This window comes from Petromyzon marinus, chromosome 53 (assembly GCF_048934315.1).
Source record: "Petromyzon marinus isolate PM22_M1 ecotype Great Lakes invasive population chromosome 53, UKy_Petmar_22M1.pri1.0, whole genome shotgun sequence".
NCBI lineage: Eukaryota > Metazoa > Chordata > Hyperoartia > Petromyzontiformes > Petromyzontidae > Petromyzon > Petromyzon marinus.
This window is the reverse complement of record NC_133719.1, coordinates 3,026,672-3,051,454: the sequence shown is the minus strand read 5'-3', so window position 1 is coordinate 3,051,454 and position 24,783 is coordinate 3,026,672. Positions and strand designations below refer to the sequence as shown.

General features: G+C 49.3%; 1 protein-coding gene across 8 annotated transcripts in view; it reads left to right on the top strand.

Annotated features, from left to right (window-relative positions):
- Nucleotides 1-335: 335 nt before the first annotated feature.
- Nucleotides 336-24,783, top strand: part of LOC116953902 (glutamate--cysteine ligase catalytic subunit-like) — a 40,459-nt gene continuing 16,011 nt past the window's right edge. Inside the window, exons 1-9 of one of the 8 annotated variants that reach the window (XM_032974206.2) lie at nt 336-951; nt 1,973-2,204; nt 5,807-5,919; nt 13,732-13,914; nt 14,944-15,054; nt 15,702-15,760; nt 15,919-16,055; nt 16,675-16,749; nt 17,101-17,217. In XM_032974206.2, coding sequence (XP_032830097.1) covers nt 2,058-2,204; nt 5,807-5,919; nt 13,732-13,914; nt 14,944-15,054; nt 15,702-15,760; nt 15,919-16,055; nt 16,675-16,749; nt 17,101-17,217 — 942 coding nt within the window. In that variant the 5' untranslated portion in view covers nt 336-951; nt 1,973-2,057. Of the gene's footprint in view, nt 952-1,518; nt 2,205-5,806; nt 5,920-13,731; nt 13,915-14,943; nt 15,055-15,701; nt 15,761-15,918; nt 16,056-16,674; nt 16,750-17,100; nt 17,218-24,783 lie in introns of those variants that run through there. The other 7 variants (XM_076051921.1, XM_076051920.1, XM_076051919.1 and 4 more) reach the window with 7 other exon arrangements.

Sequence of the window (24,783 nt, the reverse complement as noted above, 5' to 3'; positions counted from 1 at the left end):
TCAAGAAGAAGCACATTAAGGTCCTGGAGTGGCCTAGCCAGTCTCCAGACCTTAATGCCATAGAAGGAGGAAGCTGAAGGTTCGAGTTGCCAAACGTCAGCCTCGAAACCTTAATGACTTGGAGGAGATCTGCAAAGAGGAGTGGGACAAAATCCCTCCTGAGATGTGTGCAAACCTGGTGGCCAACTACAAGAAACGTCTGACCTCTGTGATTGCTAACAAGGGTTTTGCCACCAAGTACTAAGTCATGTTTTGCAGAGGGGTCAAATACTTATTTCCCTATATAAAATGCAAATCAATTTATAACATTTTTGACATGCGTTTTTCTGGATTTTGTTGTTGTTATTCTGTCTCTCACTGTTCAAACAAACCTACCATTAAAATTATAGACTGATCATTTCTTTGTCAGTGGGCAAACGTACAAAATTAGCAGGGGATCAAATATTTTTTCCCTCACTGTAATTGTTTATTGCCAGACACAACGTTCTCATTGTTTGGATGTCATCAAGTTTTGGTGGGTAGAGTTCCTCTTGGCTTCCCGGGGTCTGTTGGTCTGGTCATTTCCCTCCCTGGTGTTAGCCTTTTTAAAGGGGAGGGAGGAGGGTGATGAAATGACCGAGATAACAAACCACTTACCTGACACAAGTGTACGGTCAGACAATCAGGAAGTACGCCAAGGCATCCCATTTGCCCAGAGAGGCCTCCACAGTGATTGGTAAAGAGGCAAGATTTAAAGAGATTGGAGCAAGGGTGGACTGCAGAAGGATGGTGAGATGCCTTGTTGGGGAAGGGTTAGAATAACTGGCCAAAAGGAGTGGGGTGATAGAAGTTTCCAGCGAGGGGGCTTGGGAGGTATAAAAGAAGACAGCACAATGAGAGGAGATGTTTGAGAGGAGACGGAGTTCAAGCCTCAAGAACCAGCCCTGTGCACCATTATTAGCCTCTTAAAAGGTAACGTGTGTCGGCGTCACCGCACACATGAGCGCGCACGCGTGTTCCATATGCACGTGAACACGTGCACACTCGGAAACGCATACGCACGAACGCACATACACACAAAGGTATACACAAGAACACGTTACCACACGCACACACACGTGCACACGAACACATCAACATCGGCACATATCGCATCAACGCACGTGAACACAGACGTTCACGCTCACACACAATGCACAATAGACGCTTATGAGTGAACAATGTGGTTCATAAGTTTAGTTTTGCCCACTGGGCAGCGGCGTCTCTCTGCAATGTCTCGGAGTTCATTCCCGCCTTTGTATCTCCCAATAAGAGTGTGTGTGAGAAGTGTCTTCTAATGTCGCTGCGATTAACATCAGTGCCTCTTGTTCTCACGTGTTCACGCGAGTGTCCTGATACTTGTTTTATATGTAAATCTCGCGTGGCTGTTCCACACTCACCTCATCACCTCAAAACACTCTCTACCCTCACCTCGTCACCTCATTACACACCCTTACCCTCACCTCGTCACACTCCCTCACGTCGTCTCAATTCCGCAAGTCGTCTTTAACCTCATCAACATCGCCTCCCCTTAGCTGCTCTCACACCCGCTCGTCACTCACCTCATCTCGCCATCGCACCCCTCACTCCCTCCACCAAACCTCGTCGCTCACCTCATCGTCTCTCCCCAGCCCCCGTCATCTCCCTCATCTCGACACACCCCTCACTCCCTCCACCTCATCCACTCACCTCGTCACTCACCTCATCGTCTCTCCCCAGCCCCCGTCATTTCCCTCATCCCGCCATTCCCCTCACTCCCTCCACCTCATCCACTGACCTCGTCACTCACCTCATCGTCTCTCCCCAGCCCCCGTCCTCTCCCTCATCTCGTCACACCCCTCACTCCCTCCACCTCATCCACTCACCTCGTCACTCACCTCATCGTCTCCCCCCAGCCCCGTCATCTCCCTCATCTCGTCACACCCCTCACTCCCTCCACCTCGTCTCTCCCCAGCCCCCGTCATCTCCCTCATCTCCTCCCCTCTTCACCCGACCTCCTCTCGCTCCTTCAACCTCGTCGCTTCACCTCGTCACCGCGGATGGGGCCGCAACTGAGAGGCTCGATCCTGCGCTGGAGCGACGCGAAGGCGCAGGCGGAGTTCGTGCGCGCGCGCGGCCTGCAGCAGCTCGTGCGGTGCCTCACGCGGCGGGGCCACGGGGACCACCCGCTCCTGTGGGGCGACGAGGTGAGAGCGACGAGGTGATGGGTGAGGCGACGAGGTGATGGGTGAGGCGACGAGGTGATGGGTGAGGCGATGAGGTGATGGGTGAAGGGACGAGGTGATGAGTGAGGGGACGAGGTGATGGGTGAGGGGACGAGGTGATGGGTGAAGGGACGAGGTGAGAGCGACGAGGTGATGGGTGAAGGGACGAGGTGATGAGTGAGGGGACGAGGTGATGAGTGAGGGGACGAGGTGATGAGTGAGGCGACGAGGTGATGAGTGAAGGGACGAGGTGATGAGTGAGGCGACGAGGTGATGAGTGAGGGGACGAGGTGATGAGTGAGGGGACGAGGTGATGAGTGAAGGGACGAGGTGATGAGTGAGGCGACGAGGTGATGAGTGAAGGGACGAGGTGATGAGTGAGGGGACGAGGTGATGAGTGAAGGGACGAGGTGATGAGTAAGGGGACGAGGTGATGAGTGAGGCGACGAGGTGATGAGTGAGGCGACGAGGTGATGAGTGAAGCGACGAGGTGACAGAGACCGGGTGATGAGTGAGGGGACGAGGTGATGAGTGAGGGGACGAGGTGATGAGTGAGGGGACGAGGTGATGAGTGAGGCGACGAGGTGATGAGTGAAGGGACGAGGTGATGAGTGAGGCGACGAGGTGATGAGTGAAGGGACGAGGTGATGAGTAAGGGGACGAGGTGATGAGTGAAGGGACGAGGTGATGAGTAAGGGGACGAGGTGATGAGTGAGGCGACGAGGTGATGAGTGAGGCGACGAGGTGATGAGTGAAGCGACGAGGTGACAGAGACCGGGTGATGAGTGAGGTGACGAGGTGATGAGTGAGGGGACGAGGTGACAGAGACGAGGTGACGAGAAAGCGAGTGAGCGCGGTGATGAGATTATTTAGGGGACGAGGTAAATGAGACTAGGTGAAAAGACGAGGTGAGAGGATGAGGTCAGCGTGAAGTGACGAGGTGAGTATCTGAGGTGATGAGGTGGGCTTCCGTTTTCCTCATTGTCCAGTCAGCAGCAGCAAATAACAATAAACGCCTGTGCCTCGAGCCCATTCCGGTGTGATTGCGTGAGTGATTATTGATATCGAATGCTGCTTTAGGCACAGTCGGTCGATGGTGCTTGCTCGCTCACACCAACTTTCTCCTGCAGCCCGTGAAGCCCATACGGGGGGCATCTTTGCCTTTGGCGGTAGTTCGATTCCCGCTCACGGACAACACCGCCGGTGGCGATTGTCTGAACCGGTACCGGGCCTTCCCTAGGTCGACTCAGCCTCAAATGAGTTACCTGGTGCGGTGTGTAGTAAACATCGTCCCCGAGGGAGACAAAGGCGGCCGGGTTTGGTGCTGGCCACCCACTCCCTCGTGTGCCGTGCCGGCCTTAATAGGTGCTCGCTAACTGCACTTGCCCCAGCAGTCCGTTAAGGCGACACGGGGTGATCTTTTTCTGTTGCGCGTAGTCACTTTGAGATGTTTTCGTGTTCATGTTTTTTGTTTGTTGCGGTTGCACCCGATTCAAGAGCCGAATGGCTCACAGGGCTGTAACAAAATCAATGAACTGAACTGAAGGTAGTGATGATGGTGTTTGTGGAGATGGTGGTGGTGATGGTGCTGGTCGTATGTTGAACTTCTGTCGCAAACTTGTCGCACCGGGGGGAAGGTGCGCGGCGGAGGGTGGGGGCTGGCAATTCAACACGAAATTATAATAAACAAAACACAATCAAGCAACGAAAAAAACTTGTCGTTATACTTCTAGGGCCACAGTGTTACTGACGAATGTGTTTGTTGATATTGTTGGTCTGAAAGGGGCTTCGGCTTGGCCGTGATGGCATGGCCGTGTTGCTGTTTCCTCCCTCCACCTCCCCGTGTCCCCCTCTTCTCTCCGTCTCCTCTCTCCGTGTCCCCCTCCTCGTGTCCCCCTCCTCGTGTCCCCCTCCTCTCTCCGTCTCCTCTCCCCGTGTCCCCCTCCTCTCTCCGTCTCCTCTCTCCGTGTCCCCCTCTTCTCTCCGTCTCCTCTCCCCGTGTCCCCCTCCTCTCTGCGTGTCCCCCTCCTCTCTCCGTCTCCTCTCCCCGTGTCCCCCTCCTCTCTCCGTCTCCTCTCCCCGTGTCCCCCTCCTCTCTCCGTCTCCTCTCTCCGTGTCCCCCTCCCCGTGTCCCCCTCCTCTCCCCGTGTCCCCCTCCTCTCTCCGTCTCCTCTCCCCGTGTCCCCCTCCTCGTGTCCCCCTCCTCTCTCCGTCTCCTCTCCCCGTGTCCCCCTCCTCTCTCCGTCTCCTCTCTCCGTGTCCCCCTCCTCTCTCCGTGTCCCCCTCTTCTCTCCGTCTCCTCTCCCCGTGTCCCCCTCCTCTCTGCGTGTCCCCCTCCTCTCTCCGTCTCCTCTCCCCGTGTCCCCCTCCTCTCTCCGTCTCCTCTCCCCGTGTCCCCCTCCTCTCTCCGTCTCCTCTCCTCGTGTCCCCCTCCTCTCTCCGTCTCCTCTCTCCGTGTCCCCCTCTTCTCTCCGTCTCCTCTCCCCGTGTCCCCCTCCTCTCTGCGTGTCCCCCTCCTCTCTCCGTCTCCTCTCCCCGTGTCCCCCTCCTCTCTCCGTCTCCTCTCCCCGTGTCCACCTCCTCTCTCCGTCTCCTCTCTCCGTGTCCCTCTCTTCTCTCCGTCTCCTCTCCCCGTGTCCCCCTCCCCGTGTCCCCCTCCTCTCTCTGTCTCCTCTCCCCGTGTCCCCCTCCCCTCCCCGTGTCCCCCTCCTCTCTCCGTCTCCTCTCCTCGTGTCCCCCTCCTCTCTCCGTCTCCTCTCCCCGTGTCCCCCTCCTCTCTCCGTCTCCTCTCTCCGTGTCCCCCTCCACTCTCCGTCTCCTCTCTCCGTGTCCCCCTCTTCTCTCCGTCTCCTCTCCCCGTGTCCCCCTCCTCTCTGCGTGTCCCCCTCCTCTCTCCGTCTCCTCTCCCCGTGTCCCCCTCCTCTCTCCGTCTCCTCTCCCCGTGTTCCCCTCCTCTCTCCGTCTCCTCTCTCCGTGTCCCTCTCTTCTCTCCGTCTCCTCTCCCCGTGTCCCCCTCCCCGTGTCCCCCTCCCCGTGTCCCCATCCTCTCTCTGTCTCCTCTCCCCGTGTCCCCCTCCCCTCTCCGTGTCCCCCTCCTCTCTGCGTCTCCTCTCCCCGTGTCCCCCTCCTCTCCCCGTGTCCCCCTCTTCTCTCCGTCTCCTCTCCCCGTGTCCCCCTCCCCGTGTCCCCCTCCTCTCTCCGTCTCCTCTCCCCGTGTCCCCCTCCCCTCCCCGTGTCCCCCTCCTCTCTCCGTCTCCTCTCTCCGTGTCCTCTCTCCGTGTCCCCCTCCCCTCCCCGTGTCCCCCTCCTCTCTCCGTCTCCTCTGTCCGTGTCCCCCTCCCCTCTCCGTGTCCCCCTCCTCTCTCCGTCTCCTCTCTCCGTCTCCTCTCCCCGTGTCCCCCTCCTCTCTCCGTGTCCCCCTCCTCTCCCCGTGTCCCCCTCCTCACTCCGTCTCCTCTCTCCGTGTCCCCCTCCCCTCCCCGTGTCCCCCTCCTCTCTCCGTCTCCTCTCCCCGTGTCCCCCTCCCCGTGTCCCTCTCCCCGTGTCCCCCTCCTCTCTGCGTCTGCCCCCGTGTGAGCGCGCAGGTCGAGTACATGCTCGTCTCCTTTGATCACGTGGCGCGCAGGGCCCGCGTCCTGTTGAGCGCAGAGGAGCTGGTCAATGACTTGATAGCCATGGACGAGGAGGCCAACCTGGGGTGAGACCTCCTCCTCCTCACCCTCCTCACTCTCCTCCTGCCACGTGCTCACAACGGCCCCAAGGCGTTTTTCAAACCCAACACTTTGCGTAAAATGTGATAATTGCCCCCGCCCCTCCCCACCTCAAGGTGGGGCAGGAGGAATGCACGCATTCTTTGGCTCTTTCAGTAAATCTTGACTAAGAGCTTTCCTGACTGCAGGAATTCAAATTCTTTGGGTCTTTCGGTAAAGTCACGTAGATAGGTTGTTTTTTTCCCTACTGATCACGATCACTTGTGTTGTGATCGAAACGTCGTAGTTTTTTTTGTTATTTTTTTCTTTGAACCTATCAACGTGACTTTACCGAAATACATTCTTTGGGTCTTTCGGTAAAGTCACGTCGATAGGTTTGAGAGAAAATAACAAAAAACTACGACGTTTCGATCACAACACAAGTGATCGTTATCAGGAGGAAAAAAGAGGAGAGCTGCTGAGGCAGACTGTTGTAAAGGTTGTCAAGCAGTTTAAGTGATAACTGGCTGTGATGTTCCCATCCTACCACCTTCCTAGTTGTTATTTTCGGCTCTCTGATTATACGTTACCAGGTTACATTTCCCACACTGACACAGCCACTGAGCTCGCCGAGCTCGACGTTGCTGCTCTGCGATCTGCCATTAACATCAGGGGCGGAGCCGGGGGGGGTGACAGGGGTGACATTCTGCGTATAAGTGTACGACACTCGGTCTGCCGGACTCCCTGCAACTGCATTGTCAGAGTGTGTCGCCAACCGGTGGCGTCCAGTTCAACAGCCTGACTCTCTAATCATTCTTGAAATTAACATTTGTTGAATGTCACCCCGGCCTGAAATCCTGGCTTCGCCCCTGATTAACACGCTAATTTCTCACATTAACATAGCCACCTCCACGCACACATGGAGGCCGCTCTCCGATTTCACATTAACATGCACATCTCTCACATTAACATGCTAATCTCTCACATTTTCATGCTCATCTCTCACATTAACATAGCCACCTCCACACACACGTGGAGGCCGCTCTCCGATCTCACATTAACATGGTAATCTCTCACATTAACACGCTAATCTCTCACATTAACATAGCCACCTCCACGCACACGTGGAGGCCGATTTCCGATCTCACATTAACATGGTAATCTCTCACATTAACATCACTAGCCTTGGGCTACACCCATTGGAAATCTTTAATACAGTCTGCCTCAGCAGCTATGCCCCTCTTTTTTCCTCTTGATGACAATTGCTTGTGTTGCGATCGAAACGTCGTAGTTTTTTGTTATTTTTTGTTATTTTCTTTGAACCTATCTACGTGACTTTACCGAAAGACCAGAAGAATATTAATTCCTGCAGTCACCAAAGCTTTAAGTCAAGATTTAGGCTGGAGATAAGCATGAATAATGACACGCAGAGGTGGTGAGGGCGGTTGGGGGTGTCAAGCCGATCCCAGAGGAACCGAAATTACACTGCTATATATATATATTTTTTCAAACGATTCATTTATATACATTTCCCTTTTTGTTATTCGGTATCATCTGAGGTATTGAATTGTCACTTGTTTCGACATGTTTACAAGTCAACGGTGCACTCAAGGCACAGTGACATCGACAATGCCAGCTGTGTGGCACCTGAATGGCTCACAAGTGATGGCATCACATTTACCCCCACCTCAGACAATTCTGTCTCTAGCCTGATGATGCTGGGTGTATTTACTTGCGAAACGTCGTACTCGAATTGCAAATGTTGTGGGTTTACTCTCCAACACACAATTGTGCTGAACTAAGAATTGGCATGTTTTGTTTACGTGACAAACTTTAATAATTGGCTGTGTCGGGTAGTGGCAGGTTTAACGACAAATTTATATTTACGCAATCCTACCCTAAAAACCTCTGTTGTGGATACTTTTCGGTTGTTGAAGAATGGCATAAGAAGGTTAACTGTGGCATCGCAGAACATCTTTCAGTTCAACGGTTATTTCCTACACGGAATATCCTGTTTAGCCAGCTTCCCAGCTAGTTTTTCAACGAAGGTCCGTGGTGCATCAGCACAGAGCGAGTACAACAACGACAGAGTGATCCACGGTAAGCAGGAACGAGCGACGTCGGAACAACGCGTTGGAGGTGCATTGTGAAAATAGTGCTCTACAGAACAAAAACGTGACAATATTAACCAAATGAACAGGCACATTGCACCAAAGATAAGGACGAGAGGAGATGAGCGCTATGGTGGAAGTGAACGCAGTCGAGCGAATGCAACCAACTATCACGGGAACCGCCAGTTCATGAGTGGGTCACATGGTACGCGCCCGCCGTCTGCTTCAAAGTGGACGCTAAAGGTCTCGTGACGTCATTTGCAGGAGGCCCATTGTGTACCAGCATCCAAGGGGACGCCACGGTGGAGAGATGTTAACTACCTCGCCTGGTATGCAGGAGGCCATGGGTTCGATCCCGACCTTGACGCCTGTTGTATATTTGAAGCTTGCATATTCTCCCCGTGATGGCGTGGATTTTTCTCCAGCTTCTCCAGGTTTTCCCTCCACATTTACCAACAGTGGTTTAGTGTATTTGACTGCTATACATTTCCACATGATAACCCACTTTTTTTAGCTATCATTTGTGGCCAGATCGCTTCTGAAAAGAGCTACACAGCTCAGTGGCCCTGACCTGGTAAAATAAAAAATAGTTTAACAGTTTTGATTTTGCCTATTTTGAAGAAATAAATACCCGCAAAATTGCATGCCTTGGAATATACACCTGAATATGACAATATGGCAGGACTCCACTTAAAGAGAGTAAATTTTCTTCTTTGGTTCTTTCGGTAAAGTCACGTAGAATGAGAATAAAATAATAAATTGATAAAATAAAATAACACAATAATATTCTCACGACGTTTCGGCCACAACACAAGCGGCCTTCATCAGGTGAAGGGACGAGACTGTCTGGTAGGACAGCGCTGGAGTGAAAAAGCCACGCTCAGATCACGACCTTTAAGCTGTGTGAGAAGAAACAAAGCGCCTTGACAAAGGAATTAGCATATAATTTAGCATTGAAGTGGCTGAGTGATTAGCTTGTGACTGGTCACAGAAATGGCTATGTTAAAGTTAAAGCATACACATCCGCAGAGGCACCCCTTGACAAAGGAATTAGCATAGAATTTAGCATTGAAATAGCTGAGTGATTAGCTTGTAACTGGTCACAGAAATAGCTATGTTAAAGTCAGAGCATACACATTCACCTAGGCACCTAGTACAAATCAAACAGGAGAATTTAGCATTGAAATAACTAGGCGAATTTAGCATTGAACTAACTGAGTGATTAGCTAGTGACTGGTCACAGAAATGGCTATGTTGAAGTCAAGGCCTACACATCTGAGCTATTCACAGTAACTGGGTATACAATACAATATATAATGAATACTATATAGTGAACCAATAAAAAACTAAAATATAAATTACCTTAATGTTATCAATAAACTCTATATTCTCCAATCAGCTAAGCTACCAACAATAAGTCGTTATATATCACAATGCTATATGGCGAAAAAATAGGTGGATTCTTACCCTCAACTTTAGCAACACGGATAGCTACGGGCCCCGTTCAGACGGACGAGTTCATCCATGGTCGGAACAGAGGAGGGGGAGAGAGATAGCTGCGAGGCGCTATTATACTCCATGTTGTAAACCATACCATTAACCGTGGTGTGAGAGGTATTAAGAGTCAATGCTGGCGAAAGAGCTGCGGTCTGAAGGTCATCGTAAAATACAATTAATTAAGAACGGAAATGGTTTAAAACATCTTTCCAATGGTTACTAAGCCAGAATCCATCTTCTCGGTTGAAATTGTCTCTGTGCTTGTATATGTGAATGGCCTCATGAACGAATCTCTCATGGTAGCCAGTTGGTTTGCAAAGAACCTCCGTCTTGGAGAAGTCAATGTCATGTGAGCCCACTGAATTATAACAGTGATCTGCCACGGCAGAGGAGTTCGTTCTACCGTGTTTCAAGTCTGCTTTATGTTCGCGGATGCGGTCCGAGATATTTTGTTTGGTTTCTCCAATGTAGCTACTACCACAGAGGCACTTTAGTTTGTAAACGCCCGGGTACTGTATGTCTGGAACAGCATCTTTTACAGATGGAACTAAATCACGGATTTTATGTACTGTGTTGAATCGGATCTGGATCTTGTGTTTATTCAGGATTTTGGAGATATTTTTAGTGACCCCTGCAATGTAGGGTAAGGTGATGGTTTTGAGTGGCTCCACAAGAGGATCCTTCTTCATGACTGGAGTGATGGCTATGCGGATTGTGTAGTCGGAGTAACCATTAGCCCTGAGAGCATGGTGTACGTGCTTGAGTTCACTGGTAATGTGTTCCTGGTTGGAAATGCATTGGGCTCTATGGTATAGAATCTTGATGAGGGAGTTCTTCTGGGATGGATGGTGGTGGGAATCCGGTTTCAAGTAAGCATCTGTATGGGCAGCTTTCCTGTAGACAGAGTGGCTCATTGAACCATCATGTCTCCTTTTAATTAAGACATCCAAAAAGGGTAGTTTGCCATCTTTTTCGACCTCCATGGTAAATCTGATGGCTGGGTGTATGGAATTGATGTGGTCGTGGAATTGGTCTAGAGCAGGCTGGCCATGTGGCCAGATGACAAAGGTGTCATCCACGTACCTCTTCCATAAGGTCGGGCGTAGAGTGGCAGTCTGGATGGCGTCAGTTTCAAATTTTTCCGTTGTCAAGGGGTGCCTCTGCGGATGTGTATGCTTTAACTTTAACATAGCCATTTCTGTGACCAGTCACAAGCTAATCACTCAGCCACTTCAATGCTAAATTATATGCTAATTCCTTTGTCAAGGCGCTTTGTTTCTTCTCACACAGCTTAAAGGTCGTGATCTGAGCGTGGCTTTTTCACTCCAGCGCTGTCCTACCAGACAGTCTCGTCCCTTTACCTGATGAAGGCCGCTTGTGTTGTGGCCGAAACGTCGTGAGAATATTATTGTCGTCCTCTCAGCCGACAAGGGCAATGTCACTGTCATCATGGACAAAACAGAATATAACAACAAAATTCAAGAACTACTCAACGATGGCAGCTATACAAAAATAAAAAGAGATCCCACCAACAACCTGGTTACCAAAACGAACAAAATCATCTCTGATTCAACAGCATTAATTGATGAAATCAAACAGTTCTCGTTGAAACCCTCTGCTGCCAGACCACCAAGATTATATGGCCTTCCAAAGATACACAAAGAAGATACACCCCTTCGTCCCATCGTCTCTACTATCAACTCCCCCACCTATAAACTGGCACGTTTTCTTGCTGATATACTGCGACCTTTCACTGGAAAAACCACCTCTGCGGTACTAAATTCTACTCACCTGGTATCGACAATCAAAGGCATTTCCCTGTCCCCAGACGACCTGCTTGTCAGTTTTGATGTGGTGTCCTTGTTCACCAAAGTCCCGGTACCTGACACCATCGCTATCATTGAAGACCTGGTTCATCAAGGACTGCATACTGATGTACCCCCCCTGGTGAGACATTGCTTAACCAACACATACTTTACCTGGAATGGAACTTTCTACAAACAAACTGAGGGCACCCCAATGGGCTCCCCCCTATCTCCGGTTGTAGCCAACATATTCATGGAAAAATTTGAAACTGACGCCATCCAGACTGCCACTCTACGCCCGACCTTATGGAAGAGGTACGTGGATGACACCTTTGTCATCTGGCCACATGGCCAGCCTGCTCTAGACCAATTCCACGACCACATCAATTCCATACACCCAGCCATCAGATTTACCATGGAGGTCGAAAAAGATGGCAAACTACCCTTTTTGGATGTCTTAATTAAAATGAGACATGATGGTTCAATGAGCCACTCTGTCTACTGGAAAGCTACCCATACAGATGCTTACTTGAAACCGGATTCCCACCACCATCCATTCCAGAAGAACTCCCTCATCAAGACTCTATACCATAGAGCCCAATGCATTTCCGACCAGGAACACATTACCAGTGAACTCAAGCTCGTACACCAGGCTCTCAGGGCTAATGGTTACTCCGACTACACAATCCGCATAGCCATCACTCCAGTCATGAAGAAGGATCCTCTTGTGGAGCCACTCAAAACCATCACCTTACCCTACATTGCGGGGGTCACTAAAAAGATCTCCAAAATCCTGAATAAACACAAGATCCAGGTCCGATTCAACACAGTACATAAAATCCGTGATTTAGTTCCATCTGTAAAAGATGCTGTTCCAGACATACAGTACCCGGGCGTTTACAAACTAAAGTACCTCTGTGGTAGTAGCTACATTGGAGAAACCAAACGACATATCTCGGACCGCATCCGTGAACATAAAGCAGACTTGAAACACGGTAGAACTAACTCCTCTGCCGTGGCAAATCACTGTTATAATTCAGTGGGCTCACATGACATTGACTTCTCAAAAGACGGAGGTTCTTTGCAAACCAACCGGCTACCATGAGAGATTCGTTCATGAGGCCATTCACATATACAAGCACAGAGACAATTTCAACCGAGAAGATGGATTCTGGCTTAGTAACCATTGGAAAGATGTTTTAAACCATTTCCGTTCTTAATTAATTGTATTTTACGATGACCTTCAGACCGCAGCTCTTTCGCCAGCATTGACTCTTAATACCTCTCACACCACGGTTAATGGTATGGTTTACAACATGGAGTATAATAGCGCCTCGCAGCTGTCTCTCTCCCCCTCCTCTGTTCTGACCATGGATGAACTCGTCCGTCTGAACGGGGCCCGTAGCTATCCGTGTTGCTAAAGTTGAGGGTAAGAATCCACCCATTTTTTCGCCATATAGCATTGTGATATATAACGACTTATTGTTGGTAGCTTAGCTGATTGGAGAATATAGAGTTTATTGATAACATTAAGGTAATTTATATTTTAGTTTTTTATTGGTTTACTATATAGTATTCATTATATATTGTATTGTATACCCAGTTACTGTGAATAGCTCAGATGTGTAGGCCTTGACTTCAACATAGCCATTTCTGTGACCAGTCACTAGCTAATCACTCAGTTATTTCAATGCTAAATTCGCCTAGTTATTTCAATGCTAAATTCTCCTGTTTGATTTGTACTAGGTGCCTCGGTGAATGTGTATGCTCTGACTTTAACATAGCTATTTCTGTGACCAGTTACAAGCTAATCACTCAGCTATTTCAATGCTAAATTCTATGCTAATTCCTTTGTCAAGGGGTGCCTCTGCGGATGTGTATGCTTTAACTTAGCTATTTCAATGCTAAATTCTATGCTAATTCCTTTGTCAATGGGTGCCTCTACAGATGTGTATGCTTTAACTTTAACATAGCCATTTCTGTGACCAGTCACAAGCTAATCACTCAGCCACTTCAATGCTAAATTATATGCTAATTCCTTTGTCAAGGCGCTTTGTTTCTTCTCACACAGCTTAAAGGTCGTGATCTGAGCGTGGCTTTTTCACTCCAGCGCTGTCCTACCAGACAGTCTCGTCCCTTCACCTGATGAAGGCCGCTTGTGTTGTGGCCGAAACGTCGTGAGAATATTATTGTGTTATTTTATTTTATCAATTTATTATTTTATTCTCATTCTACGTGACTTTACCGAAAGAACCAAAGAAGATGAATCCTTGCAGTCACGAAAGTTTTAAATCGAAATTTAAAAGGGTAATTTTTGCTCGGTGAGATTTCCTTGCGCGTACAATCAAGCAGGATGAAGCAAAGCAATGATAATAATAACAATGGTAATATCCTTTCCATGCGGCAGGCACCCGTCACGGTGGCACTTGGAGTTTAGCAGCTACATGCTGGAGGGGATCCCAGCACAGCCGTACGGAAGCTCCATCGCCGAGCTGACCAGCGTTGAGACGAGCATGAGGCTGCGACGGAGGGACGTGCTGGCTCGGCTGCGCGCGAACGAGACAATATGCTCCCTCACCACCTTCCCCAGGTGAGAGGGAGCGTCGTTGGCATCGCTCTCCTCTCAGGAGAAGAAGTAGGCACCTGCGTGCGAGCTCACCCCCTTTGTATGTATGTGTCGTGTACATAGGTATCTTCTCCCTTGTTGAGGCTTGTGTGTGTGCGGGTGGCGTGCGGCGCATACGCTCAGCCGGAGATGAGGTAGTTGCAGGAGGCACCGTCCTTCCTGTATTACGTTCACACCACCAACTCCGACCCCCTCTCTCACGACCATGCTGCTGTACGAACCGGCCCAGACACGACCCTGTCAGTTTTGCACCGACAGCATCGACCGAGAAAGCCAACGGCGACGAGACGAGTCCACTCCCAGAACCGGCAGCCCGGAGCCTCTCGCTCTCCGCTGCTTTCATTCCCCTCGGCCCGGCTTGGCTCCGCCTTAGCCGCGCCCCCTTCTCGAACCCACCAGAGGGTTCCAGGGGCCTCCCCACGGGGTCTACCGTGACCCTTACCCCAGTTCCTCCGCCCTGCCGGCACACACACCGTGTATATGCTCAATGGTATATGCGCTCAGTGTCTACCTGCAGCTGCTGTACAGCAGTCAGCGCTCTGTCACTACATATGTATGTTGAACTTCTTTCGCACTAAACGTAGCCAACCGTGCTAATCGAAGTGTGTGGGGGGGACAAACTAAACACAACAACAAGCAGTTTTAAAGAAAATTACTTTTTAGATATACATTTAAAAGCACGATGCCCACCCAGATGTTCCCAGAAGCCCGACACAGAATGCCACGTGGGGGAGGTGGGGGGGGGGGGGGTCCGCGAATTCACCGCTTGGAACATTTGCCCTCGTTTCTCAGTTTAAAAAAAAAAAAATGAAAAAAATGGTGCAGGCCTGGGCTTCGCTGTGCAGATGTCGGTTCAAACAGGGAGGGGCAGCCTGCATGCCGCGTATCGCTGGCTCGCCCGCGTTCAGGTGCGTGCGCCCTTGCTCACCTGCTGGCTCACATTGCCGTGCAACGCACCCCCCCCCCCCCCCCGTGTGGCTCCTGTTGACGCAGGCTCGGCTGCCCGGGTTTCACTCAACCCGAGTATGTGCCCCAGCACCGAGACGGAATAACTGCGTCACTGTTCTTGCCGGACGAGGTTATCACCAGCCACTCGCGCTTCAGGTGAGAGTGTGTGGTGAGTGTGGAGTGAGTATGTGAGTGAGTGCGTGAGATCTGGAAAGTGTGGGGAGCGATAGTGTAGTAGCGGTCAGCGCGCTGCGCTACTGAACCCGGCGGCCCGAGTTAGATTCCCACTCATGGTCAACACGAGTGACGATTATTTGAACCGGTTTTGGGCCTCTCCTAGGTCGATTCAACCTCAAACGAATACTTGGGAGTAAACTAAAATAAACGAAACTTTTTTTTATTTTACCAGGTAAGGCCCACAGAGCTATGTAGCTCTTTTCCAGAAGTGACCTGGCCACAAATGATTGTTCAACAAAGTGGCTTATCGTGTGGAAATGCATCGCAGTCAAATACTCTAAATGCACGTTGATTCTAAATGTAGGGGGGAAAACCGGAGGACCCGGAGAAAAATCCACGCATCCACGGGGTCAACATGCAATTCCAAATATGCAGGTGGCAGCATCGGGATCGAACCCACAACCTCCTGTATACCAGGCGTGGTAGTTAACATCTCGCCACTGTGGCACCCTGGGATTGACGTCAGGGGGCAGGGAATGCTGATGTTGCGGGGTACCATTACGGAGGGCCATTGCATTCATTTGAAATTCACAGGGACGTTGTTTTTTGTCGTCTCTCGCCCGCAGCGCGATTGCGAGGAACATCCACGATAGGAGAGGAGAGAAGATCGTGGTGAACGTACCGAGTGGGTATCATTCAAACCAGCCGCCCCCCCGTCCCCCTTTCTTTTCCCTTTCACTTGCAACGTTCAACAACAGGAGTATGCGCTCTGCGCTTCAAACCTCGCTTCCCCCCCTCGTCTACCTCCCCCACACCCCCGCCCCCCCCCCCCCCCCCCCCCAGTCTTCAGGGACAGAAACACTCCATCCCCATTCATCGACCAAATTCCGCCCGGTGACGAGGAAGCGGCCATCGCGGTGAAGGCCGACCACATTTACATGGACGCGGTGGGATTCGGATCGGGAAACTGCTGCCTCCAGGTAGAGCTAAAAATGTTTTATTAAGCTATTGCCAGGCATTTCGCATCGGTGTAGAAAGTTGAAACTAAACTATTTTTTCTTATTACGAACATTTTTTCATGATAAGAAGGCCCACTGAGCTGCGTAGCTATTTTCAGAAGCGACCTGGCTTTCACAAATGATAGCTCGACAACGTGGGCTCATCGTCGTCATCAACGTCGTCGTGTGGAAATTTATAGCAGCAGTCAAATACTCTGAACGTGCGATGATGATTCTAAATGTGGAGGGGAAAAGCCGGAGGACCCGGAGGAAAAAATCTACGCGACCACGGGGAGAACATGTAAACTCCAAATATACAGGCGTCAGGGTCAGGATCGAACCCACAATCTCCTGTACACCAGGCTACGTAGTTAACATCTCCTAGCCACTGTGGCGCCCCAGTTAGACAAGCCTGCCCGCCTCGGGGCCCACTCATATCCACCGCCGGATTTGCAAAATCCCACAAACTGGCTTACGACACGAAAACGATCGTGAAGCATTTGTTTGCGTGCACAGATTTCGTTCACTCTCGCGCACACGGTGAGAGGCGAGAGAGAGAATGATCAATACTGCTTCGGAAGCTTTCTCTTTTGCATCACAGGTCACACTGCAGGCTAGAAACATGGAAGAAGCGCGACATATCTACGACCAGCTGGCTGTTATGTGCCCCATCATGGTGAGTGAGTGTCAGTGAGTACAGATGGCTGTTCTGTGCCCCATCATGGTGAGTGAGTGTCAGTGAGTACAGATGGCTGTTCTGTGCCCCATCATGGTGAGTGTCAGTGAGTACAGATGGCTGCTCTGCCCCATCATGGTGAGTGTCAGTGAGTACAGATGGCTGCTCTGTCCCATCATGGTGAGTGTCAGTGAGTAGAGATGGCTGCTCTGTCCCATCTTGGTGAGAGAGTGTCAGTGAGTACAGCTGGCTACTCTGTCCCATCATGGTGAGTGAGTGTCAGTGAGTACAGCTGGCTCCCTCCATCATCGGCGAGTACCATCTGACTGCGTGCGCTCGCCCCTCCTGCAGATGGCCCTCAGCGCCGCCGCCCCCTTCTACCGGGGGCTCGTGTCGGACGTTGACTGCCGCTGGAGCATCAACTCCGCCGCATGCGACGACCGCACGCGACAGGAGAGAGGGCTCGAGGTGACGATAATAATCTTTTTTTTACCCCGCCAAATGCGATCCCTCCCCCCTCTGATCGCTCTCTCTGTGTTTACGATGGAGATTCCGACACCCCCCCTCCCCACCCCGTTTAAGAGAGCGGCTGTCACGAAAGCGGATATCACAGAACTACCACTGAGAATCCTACTTCAAAGTGCCATTTGGTCCAGCGCTCTTTCACTTCAAACCAATATTTTCATTTTATTTTCAGAGCTGTAATTGAGCCAAAACCAATTAAAAATTGTATTTCTATTTATTTTTATTGAGGCAATGTGCAGACATTACGTTGTGACGCACTTGTACACATATGGTCAGCATAAGCCACGGGTGACTTTTTTAAGTAAGGGGGAAGGGATTACAAGGGGAGAGAGGGATACAACCAAAACACAGCTGACATAAATAAAAGAAAAACATAAAAGGCGGCCTAAACGAAAAAAAAGTATTTCCACTCCTTATCCTGGGTCCCTGTCTCCCGACCCTACATCCTATCAACTTATTCTAGGTGTTGTATGAGGGGGGACAATCTGGCTTCCAATTCCTGCAGAACCAAATGTAATGTTGGGAGGTTTTTTTGTGCAAGTGTAGTGGGCTCAAACTGACTCGCAGACGTACTCTTTGGAGGCAACACATTTATTAACACCAACACACCAACACAAAGGTGTAACTGCCCCTTTACCAGATAACCTATGGTGGTGGACCACCAGGCTACCTACACTAATTACACCGTAACTAGCTACGTAACCACCAGGCTAACTACACTAACCACACCGTAACTAGCTACAACAGAACGGACCCCAGCTCGTGTCCGGGTCCACGTGTTGGAGAGTCTGTAGGACGTAGAACGTGGGACGTGGAATCTTCAGGATGAACAACAACAGCTGGTCCCACTGGGGGGGCCCGGCTTATATCCTCGGTGGCGGGGCTCGCTCCTTCCCTAGCCACGGCCACCTTCTCGAATCCTCGAGGAGGATCTCCCCCTGGACACGTGATCACCCCTAGCCCCCCTGTAGGGGTTCCCGTGTAGCCACAACCGGTCACGTGTCCTCCGGGGTCAACCAGAGTGCCATGGCCCCTTGTAACCTTCTCGCAGTCCATCCTGTAGGGGCTGGCACAGCACGCAGAGCGTGGTGCCATCCGTCACTGTCAGTCAGTGCTTGGCGAGCCCCACTAGGGCCGGTACTGCATCCACATTCAAGTGGTGTCCGCGATGTCGTTACACTGCACGCCGTGCCTCTCCCAGCCTGGCTTCACACAGTGACATCCAACGATGTCACTACACAAGTCATTGGTGACCTGGCTAAAACCATGACCTCACAGGTAGCTGAGACCTAGCTTAAAACCCAGAACCTCCTTGGCACTGGCTCAGTTCCAAGAATGTTTTATTTATTTTTATAATCGCTCATTGACTCAGCAGACCTTGGGGATTGGCAGCCAACTATAAAACGATTTTAGGAGCTGGCAGAGGGAAGGCAGCGATGGCGAGGTGCAGTCGCACCAATTGTGTTTGGCCGCAGTGACCTCTTGAACTTTGCAACGATTTTTCAGGCTGCACGATATCTTATGAAGCCGCATATTGCAATCAGGGTTTAAGTTCATCATGGATAAAATAGAATACAACAACAAAATTAAAGAATTACTCGACGATGGTAGTTATACAAAAATAAAAAGAGATCCCACCAACAGCCTCGTCACACAAACCAACAAAATAACTTCTGATTCAACCGCATTAATTGATCAATCTAAACAGTTTTCGTTGAAACCTTCTGCTGCCAGGCTACCAAGATTATACGGCTTACCAAAAATACATAAAGTAGATACACCCCTTCGTCCCATCGTCTCTACTATCAACTCCCCCACCTACAAACTGGCTCGTTTTTTGTCTGAAATCCTGCGTCCTTTCACTGGAAAAACCACCTCTGCGGTACAAAATTCTACTCACCTGGTATCGACAATCAAGGGTATTTCCCTGTCCCTAGACGACCTGCTTGTCAGTTTTGATGTAGTTTCCTTATTCACCAAGGTTCCTGTACCTGACACCATCGCAATCATTGAAGACTTGGTTCATCAAGGACTAAACACTGAGGTACCCCCCCTGGTGAGACACTGTTTAACCAATACATACTTCACTTGGAATGGAACTTTCTACAAACAAACTGAGGGCACCCCAATGGGCTCCCCCCTATCTCCGGTTATAGCTAACATTTTCATAGAGAAATTTGAGACTGACGCCATCCAGACTGCCACTCTGCGCCCAACCTTATGGAAGAGGTACGTGGATGACACTTTTGTCATCTGGCCACATGGCCGGCCTGCTCCAGACCAATTCTTTGACCACATCAATTCCATACACCCAGCCATCAGATTTACCATGGAAGTCGAAAAAGATGGCAAGCTACCTTTTTTGGATGTCCTAATTTAAAAGAGACCTGATGGTTCAATGAGCCACTCTGTCTACAGGAAAGCTACCCATACGGATGCTTATCTGAAACCAGATTCCCACCACCATCCATCACAGAAGAACTCTCTCATCAAGACTCTGTATCATAGAGCCCAATGCATATCCGACCAGGAACACATAGGCAGTGAACTCAAGCACATACACCAAGCTATTAAGGCTAATGGTTACTCCGACTATACAATCCGCAAAGCTATCACTCAAACCATGAAGAAGGACCCTCTTGAGGAGCCTTTCAAAACCATCACTTTACCCTACATTGCGGGAATCACAAAAAAGATCTCCAAAATCTTGAATAAACACAAGATCCAGGTCCGTTTCAACACATTACATAAAATCCGTGATCTGGTTCCGTCTGTAAAAGATGTGATTCCGGACATACAGTACCCTGGTGTCTACAAACTAAGTTGCCTCTGTGGTAGTAGTTACATTGGAGAAACCAAACGCCATGTTTCGGACCGCATTTGTGAACACAAAGCAGACCTTAAACACGGTAGGACCAACACCTCGGCCGTGGCAGATCATTGTTATAATTTAGTAGGCTCAGATGACATTGACTTTTCCAAGACAGAGGTTCTTTGTAAGCCATCTGGCTACCATGAGAGATTCGTTCATGAGGCTATCCACATATACAAGCACAGAGACAATTTCAACCGAGAAGATGGATTCTGGCTTAGCAATCATTGGAAAGATTTGATAAACCATTTCAGGTCTTAATTGATTGTTCACGCTTACGGTGGCTTTCAGACAGCATGCATTAATTTTTCGTCTCCCCCCTCCTCTTTTCAGAACATAGATGGACTAGTCTTTCTAAATAAACTGCCAAATCGCTGCGCGTGGCGCTGACGTTTTATAAATAAATAATTACACCGTTTACAAATAAATAAATTTATGCAAACCGACACACCTGATGACGACCGTTTGTGTTATGGTCGAAACGTCATGATAATTTGTATTGTTTTATATATATTTTATTATTTTATTGTTTCCCTTCAACGTGACTTTACCGAAAGAGCTAAGAATATGAATTACTGCAGTCACGAAAGCTTTAAATCAAAATTTAGGGTTTAAGTTCTGTCACTGAATATCTTCCGTGTTGCCGGTGACTGGAGTAGGTGGCACGTGATGAGCCACAGCCGTAGTTACGAGAGATATCCTGGATATTTATTTTATTTTTTGGTGAAATTGTGAACAATAGCTATATAAGACATTATTATATCTAATCGACATATTCATTGATTCACTGCAGCTAAAACACTCAGTCCTACAAGGCGTGTGGCGAAGTTAGGAGATGTACCATATATGCTCGGCATTTGGAGGCCGAGAAGACCAGAATCAGTGATTTCGCCGATGTGTTCAGGGAGGCAATTCTATGTCTGGACAGCAGAGTGAAGCAGAGCTTCTGTCCAGGAAGCAATGTTCTAGGAACCTGGGGGAGGCAAGGGCGTGCCGGGAGCAGAAACATATTTTGGATTGCCAACCCAGACAGGCCCCCGGCTGAATTCAAGCCCTGATTTGGCAGCGCTTCCTGTTTCGCACCTGTTCACTGGACAGTGCTTGAAATCTCGTGACCTGACATTTCGCGGACAAACGGTGCTCGTCGGTCACTCGAGTTGGGGACCTGCGATCGGCGGCGGCGCCGCTAAACACCGCGTCGCAATTAACTCTGCAGGGGGAGTGCATACGTGCTAGCGAAAATACGTGACTACATTCGAAATAATCTTCTAACCTATAAAAGGCATTTTTTGTCTGTCCGTCTGTCTGTCCCTCTGTCTGCCTGTCTGCGTACGCTCGCTTGCGGGGGATTTGGCTCTCGGATCGTGGGGTTCGCGTAGAATTTTTTTTGCCGGGCGACACACCCCGGGCCCCGTGGTGGGAATAGGCTATTTCGTTTCCCCATCCCTAAACTTTAAAATGGTTAAAATCGCGTTTTGGCGCGATGTATCTTTAATTATTTATTTGCTTTTGTCGACCGGCACGCTGTTGCGCATGCGCGAAACACCGACGCGAGTTGCTCCTGGCAACGCACGCACGCCGTCGCTGCAGGGTGGACGCCATTTCTCATTCGCGTTAAAAATGCCAATAATTTACACGCAACGCTGAGGTAAATTCATGAAAGTGTCACGTCCTCTTCTCTCCCCCTCCTCCCCAATGTGTGCACTTACTGTTATAGGGTCGGTAGATACTAAAATTATAGCGATTAAATAGTATTATTGTAGCCATGGGGGGCGGGGGGGGGGGTAGCGGTCCAGGCCCCAGCCTCGGCTGGCCGGGCAATCTAGGCGAGGCCGGGGGCTCTGCACGGTACTAGGCCTCGTCACAGCACTCTGTCAAGTGAGTTGTGCTATAGAGTCGATATTTAATGCTACTAGCGGGAAAATATATATTTTAAAACGTCTGAAAACTTAAAAACAGAACATACAACAACGCTGTGTGCTCAAATCCCAGTGTGTGAGTGAGTCAGCGTATGATGAGTGAGTGAGTCAGTGTATGATGTGTGAGTGAGTGAGTGTATGATGTGTGAGTGAGTCAGTGTATGATGTATGAGTGAGTCAGTGTATGATGTGTGAGTGAGTGAGTCAGTGTATGATTTGTGAGTGAGTCAGTGTATGATGAGTGAGTGTATCACGGCATCCTCCACGCCATCACGGCCTCCTCCCCGCCATCAGGGTATGCTAAACATTTCGAACAGACACACATTAACAAATTTGCCTTTTATGTATAAGATAGATAGAGTCAGCATGTACTACTGTAGTGTAAACAGGTTCCACCACAGTTGGTATCCACTGCTGTAATCATAGCAGGCACCACCACAATATGCACTGCTGTAATCATAGCAGGTACCACCGCAGTCAGTATGCACTGCTGTAATCATAGCAGGTACCACCACAGCAGTATGCACTTCTGTAATAGCAGGTACCACCACAGCAGTATACACTGCTGTAATCATAGGATACCACCACAGGCATTATGCAATGCTGTCGTCATAGCAGGTACCACCATAGTCAGTATGCAATGCTGTAGTGAAAGCAGGTATCACCACAATATGCACTGCTGTAATCATAGCAGATCCCACCACAGTCAGTATCATAGCAGGTCCCACCACAGTATGCACTGCTGTAGTGATACAGTGAGGGAAAAAAGTATTTGATCCCCTGCTGATTTTGTACGTTTGCCCACTGACAAAGAAATTATCAGTCTATAATTTTAATGGCAGGTTTATTTGAACAGTGAGAGACAGAATAACAACCAAGAAAATCCAGAAAAACGCATGTCAAAAATGTTATGAATTGATTTGCATTTTAATGAGGGAAATAAGTATTTGACCCCTCTGCAAAACATGACTTAGTACTTGGTGGCAAAACCCTTGTTGGCAATCAGAGGTCAGACGTTTCTTGTAGTTTGCCACCAGGTTTGCACACATCTCAGGAGGGATTTTGTCCCACTCCTCTTTGTAGATCTTCTCCAAGTCATTAAGGTTTCGAGGCTGACGTTTGGCAACTCGAACCTTCAGCTCCCTCCACAGATTTTCTATGGGATTAAGGTCTGGAGACTGGCTAGGCCACTCCAGGACCTTAATGTGCTTCTTCTTGAGCCACTCCTTTGTTGCCTTGGCCGTGTGTTTTGGGTCATTGTCATGCTGGAATACCCATCCACGACCCATTTTCAATGCCCTGGCTGAGGGAAGGAGGTTCTCACCCAAGATTTGACGGTACACGGCCCCGTCCATCGTCCCTTCGATGTGGTGAAGTTGTCCTGTCCCCTGAGCAGAAAAACACCCCCAAAGCATAATGTTTCCACCTCCATGTTTGACGGTGGGGATGGTGTTCTTTGGGTCATAGGCAGCATTCCTCTTCCTCCAAACACGGCGAGTTGAGTTGATGCCAAAGAGCTCCATTTTGGTGTCATCTGACCACAACACTTTCACCCAGTTGTCCTCTGAATCATTCAGATGTTCATTGCCAAACTTCAGACGGGCATGTATATGTGCTTTCTTGAGCAGGGGGACCTTGCGGGCGCTGCAGGATTTCAGTCCTTCACGGCGTAGTGTGTTACCAATTGTTTTCTTGGTGACTATGGTCCCAGCTGCCTTGAGATCATTGACAAGATCCTCCTGTGTAGTTCTGGGCTAATCCCTCACCGTTCTCATGATCATTGCTACTCCACGAGGTGAGATCTTGCATGGAACCCCAGGCCGAGGGAGATTGACAGTTCTTTTGTGTTTCTTCCATTTGCGAATATTCGCACCACCTGTTGTCACCTTCTCACCAAGCTGCTTGGCAATGGTCTTGTAGCCCATTCCAGCCTTGTGTAGGTCTACAATCTTGTCCCTGACATCCTTGGAGAGCTCTTTGGTCTTGGCCATGGTGGAGAGTTTGGAATCTGATTGATTGATTGCTTCTGTGGACAGGTACCTTTTATACAGATAACAAGCTGAGATTAGGAGCACTCTCAAGAGTGTGCTCCTAATCTCAGCTCGTTACCTGTATAAAAGACACCTGGGAGCCAGAAATCTTTTTGATTGAGAGGGGTTCAAATACTTATTTCCCTCATTAAAATGCAAATCAATTTATAACATTTTTGACATGCGTTTTTCTGGATTTTTTTTGTTGTGATTCTGTCTCTCACTGTTCAAATAAACCTACCATTAAAATTATAGACTGGTCATTTCTTTGTCAGTGGACAAACGTACAAAATCAGCAGGAGATTTTTTCTCTCACTGTAGTAGATACTGCTATCCAGTTGGTAGATACTGCTATATAGAGTTAGTAGATACTAAAACAGTCAGTATATACCACTACGGTCAGTAAATACTACTACACAGTCAGTAGAAACTACCGGTTAGTAGCTACTGATATAGAGTGAGTAGATACTACTGTAGGGCAAGTAGATACTACTTGGGTCAGTAGTTACTACGATCAGTAAATACTAATAAACAGTCAGTAGCTACTACTGGCTCAGTAAATCCTACTGTACAGTCAGTAGATACAACTACAGAGGCAAGAGATACTACTTTGTTGTATGTAGGGTGTGTAGGTATACATACCTACGTGAGAGTAAAGATATTTTTTGAGCGGGGGGGGGGGGTGGCG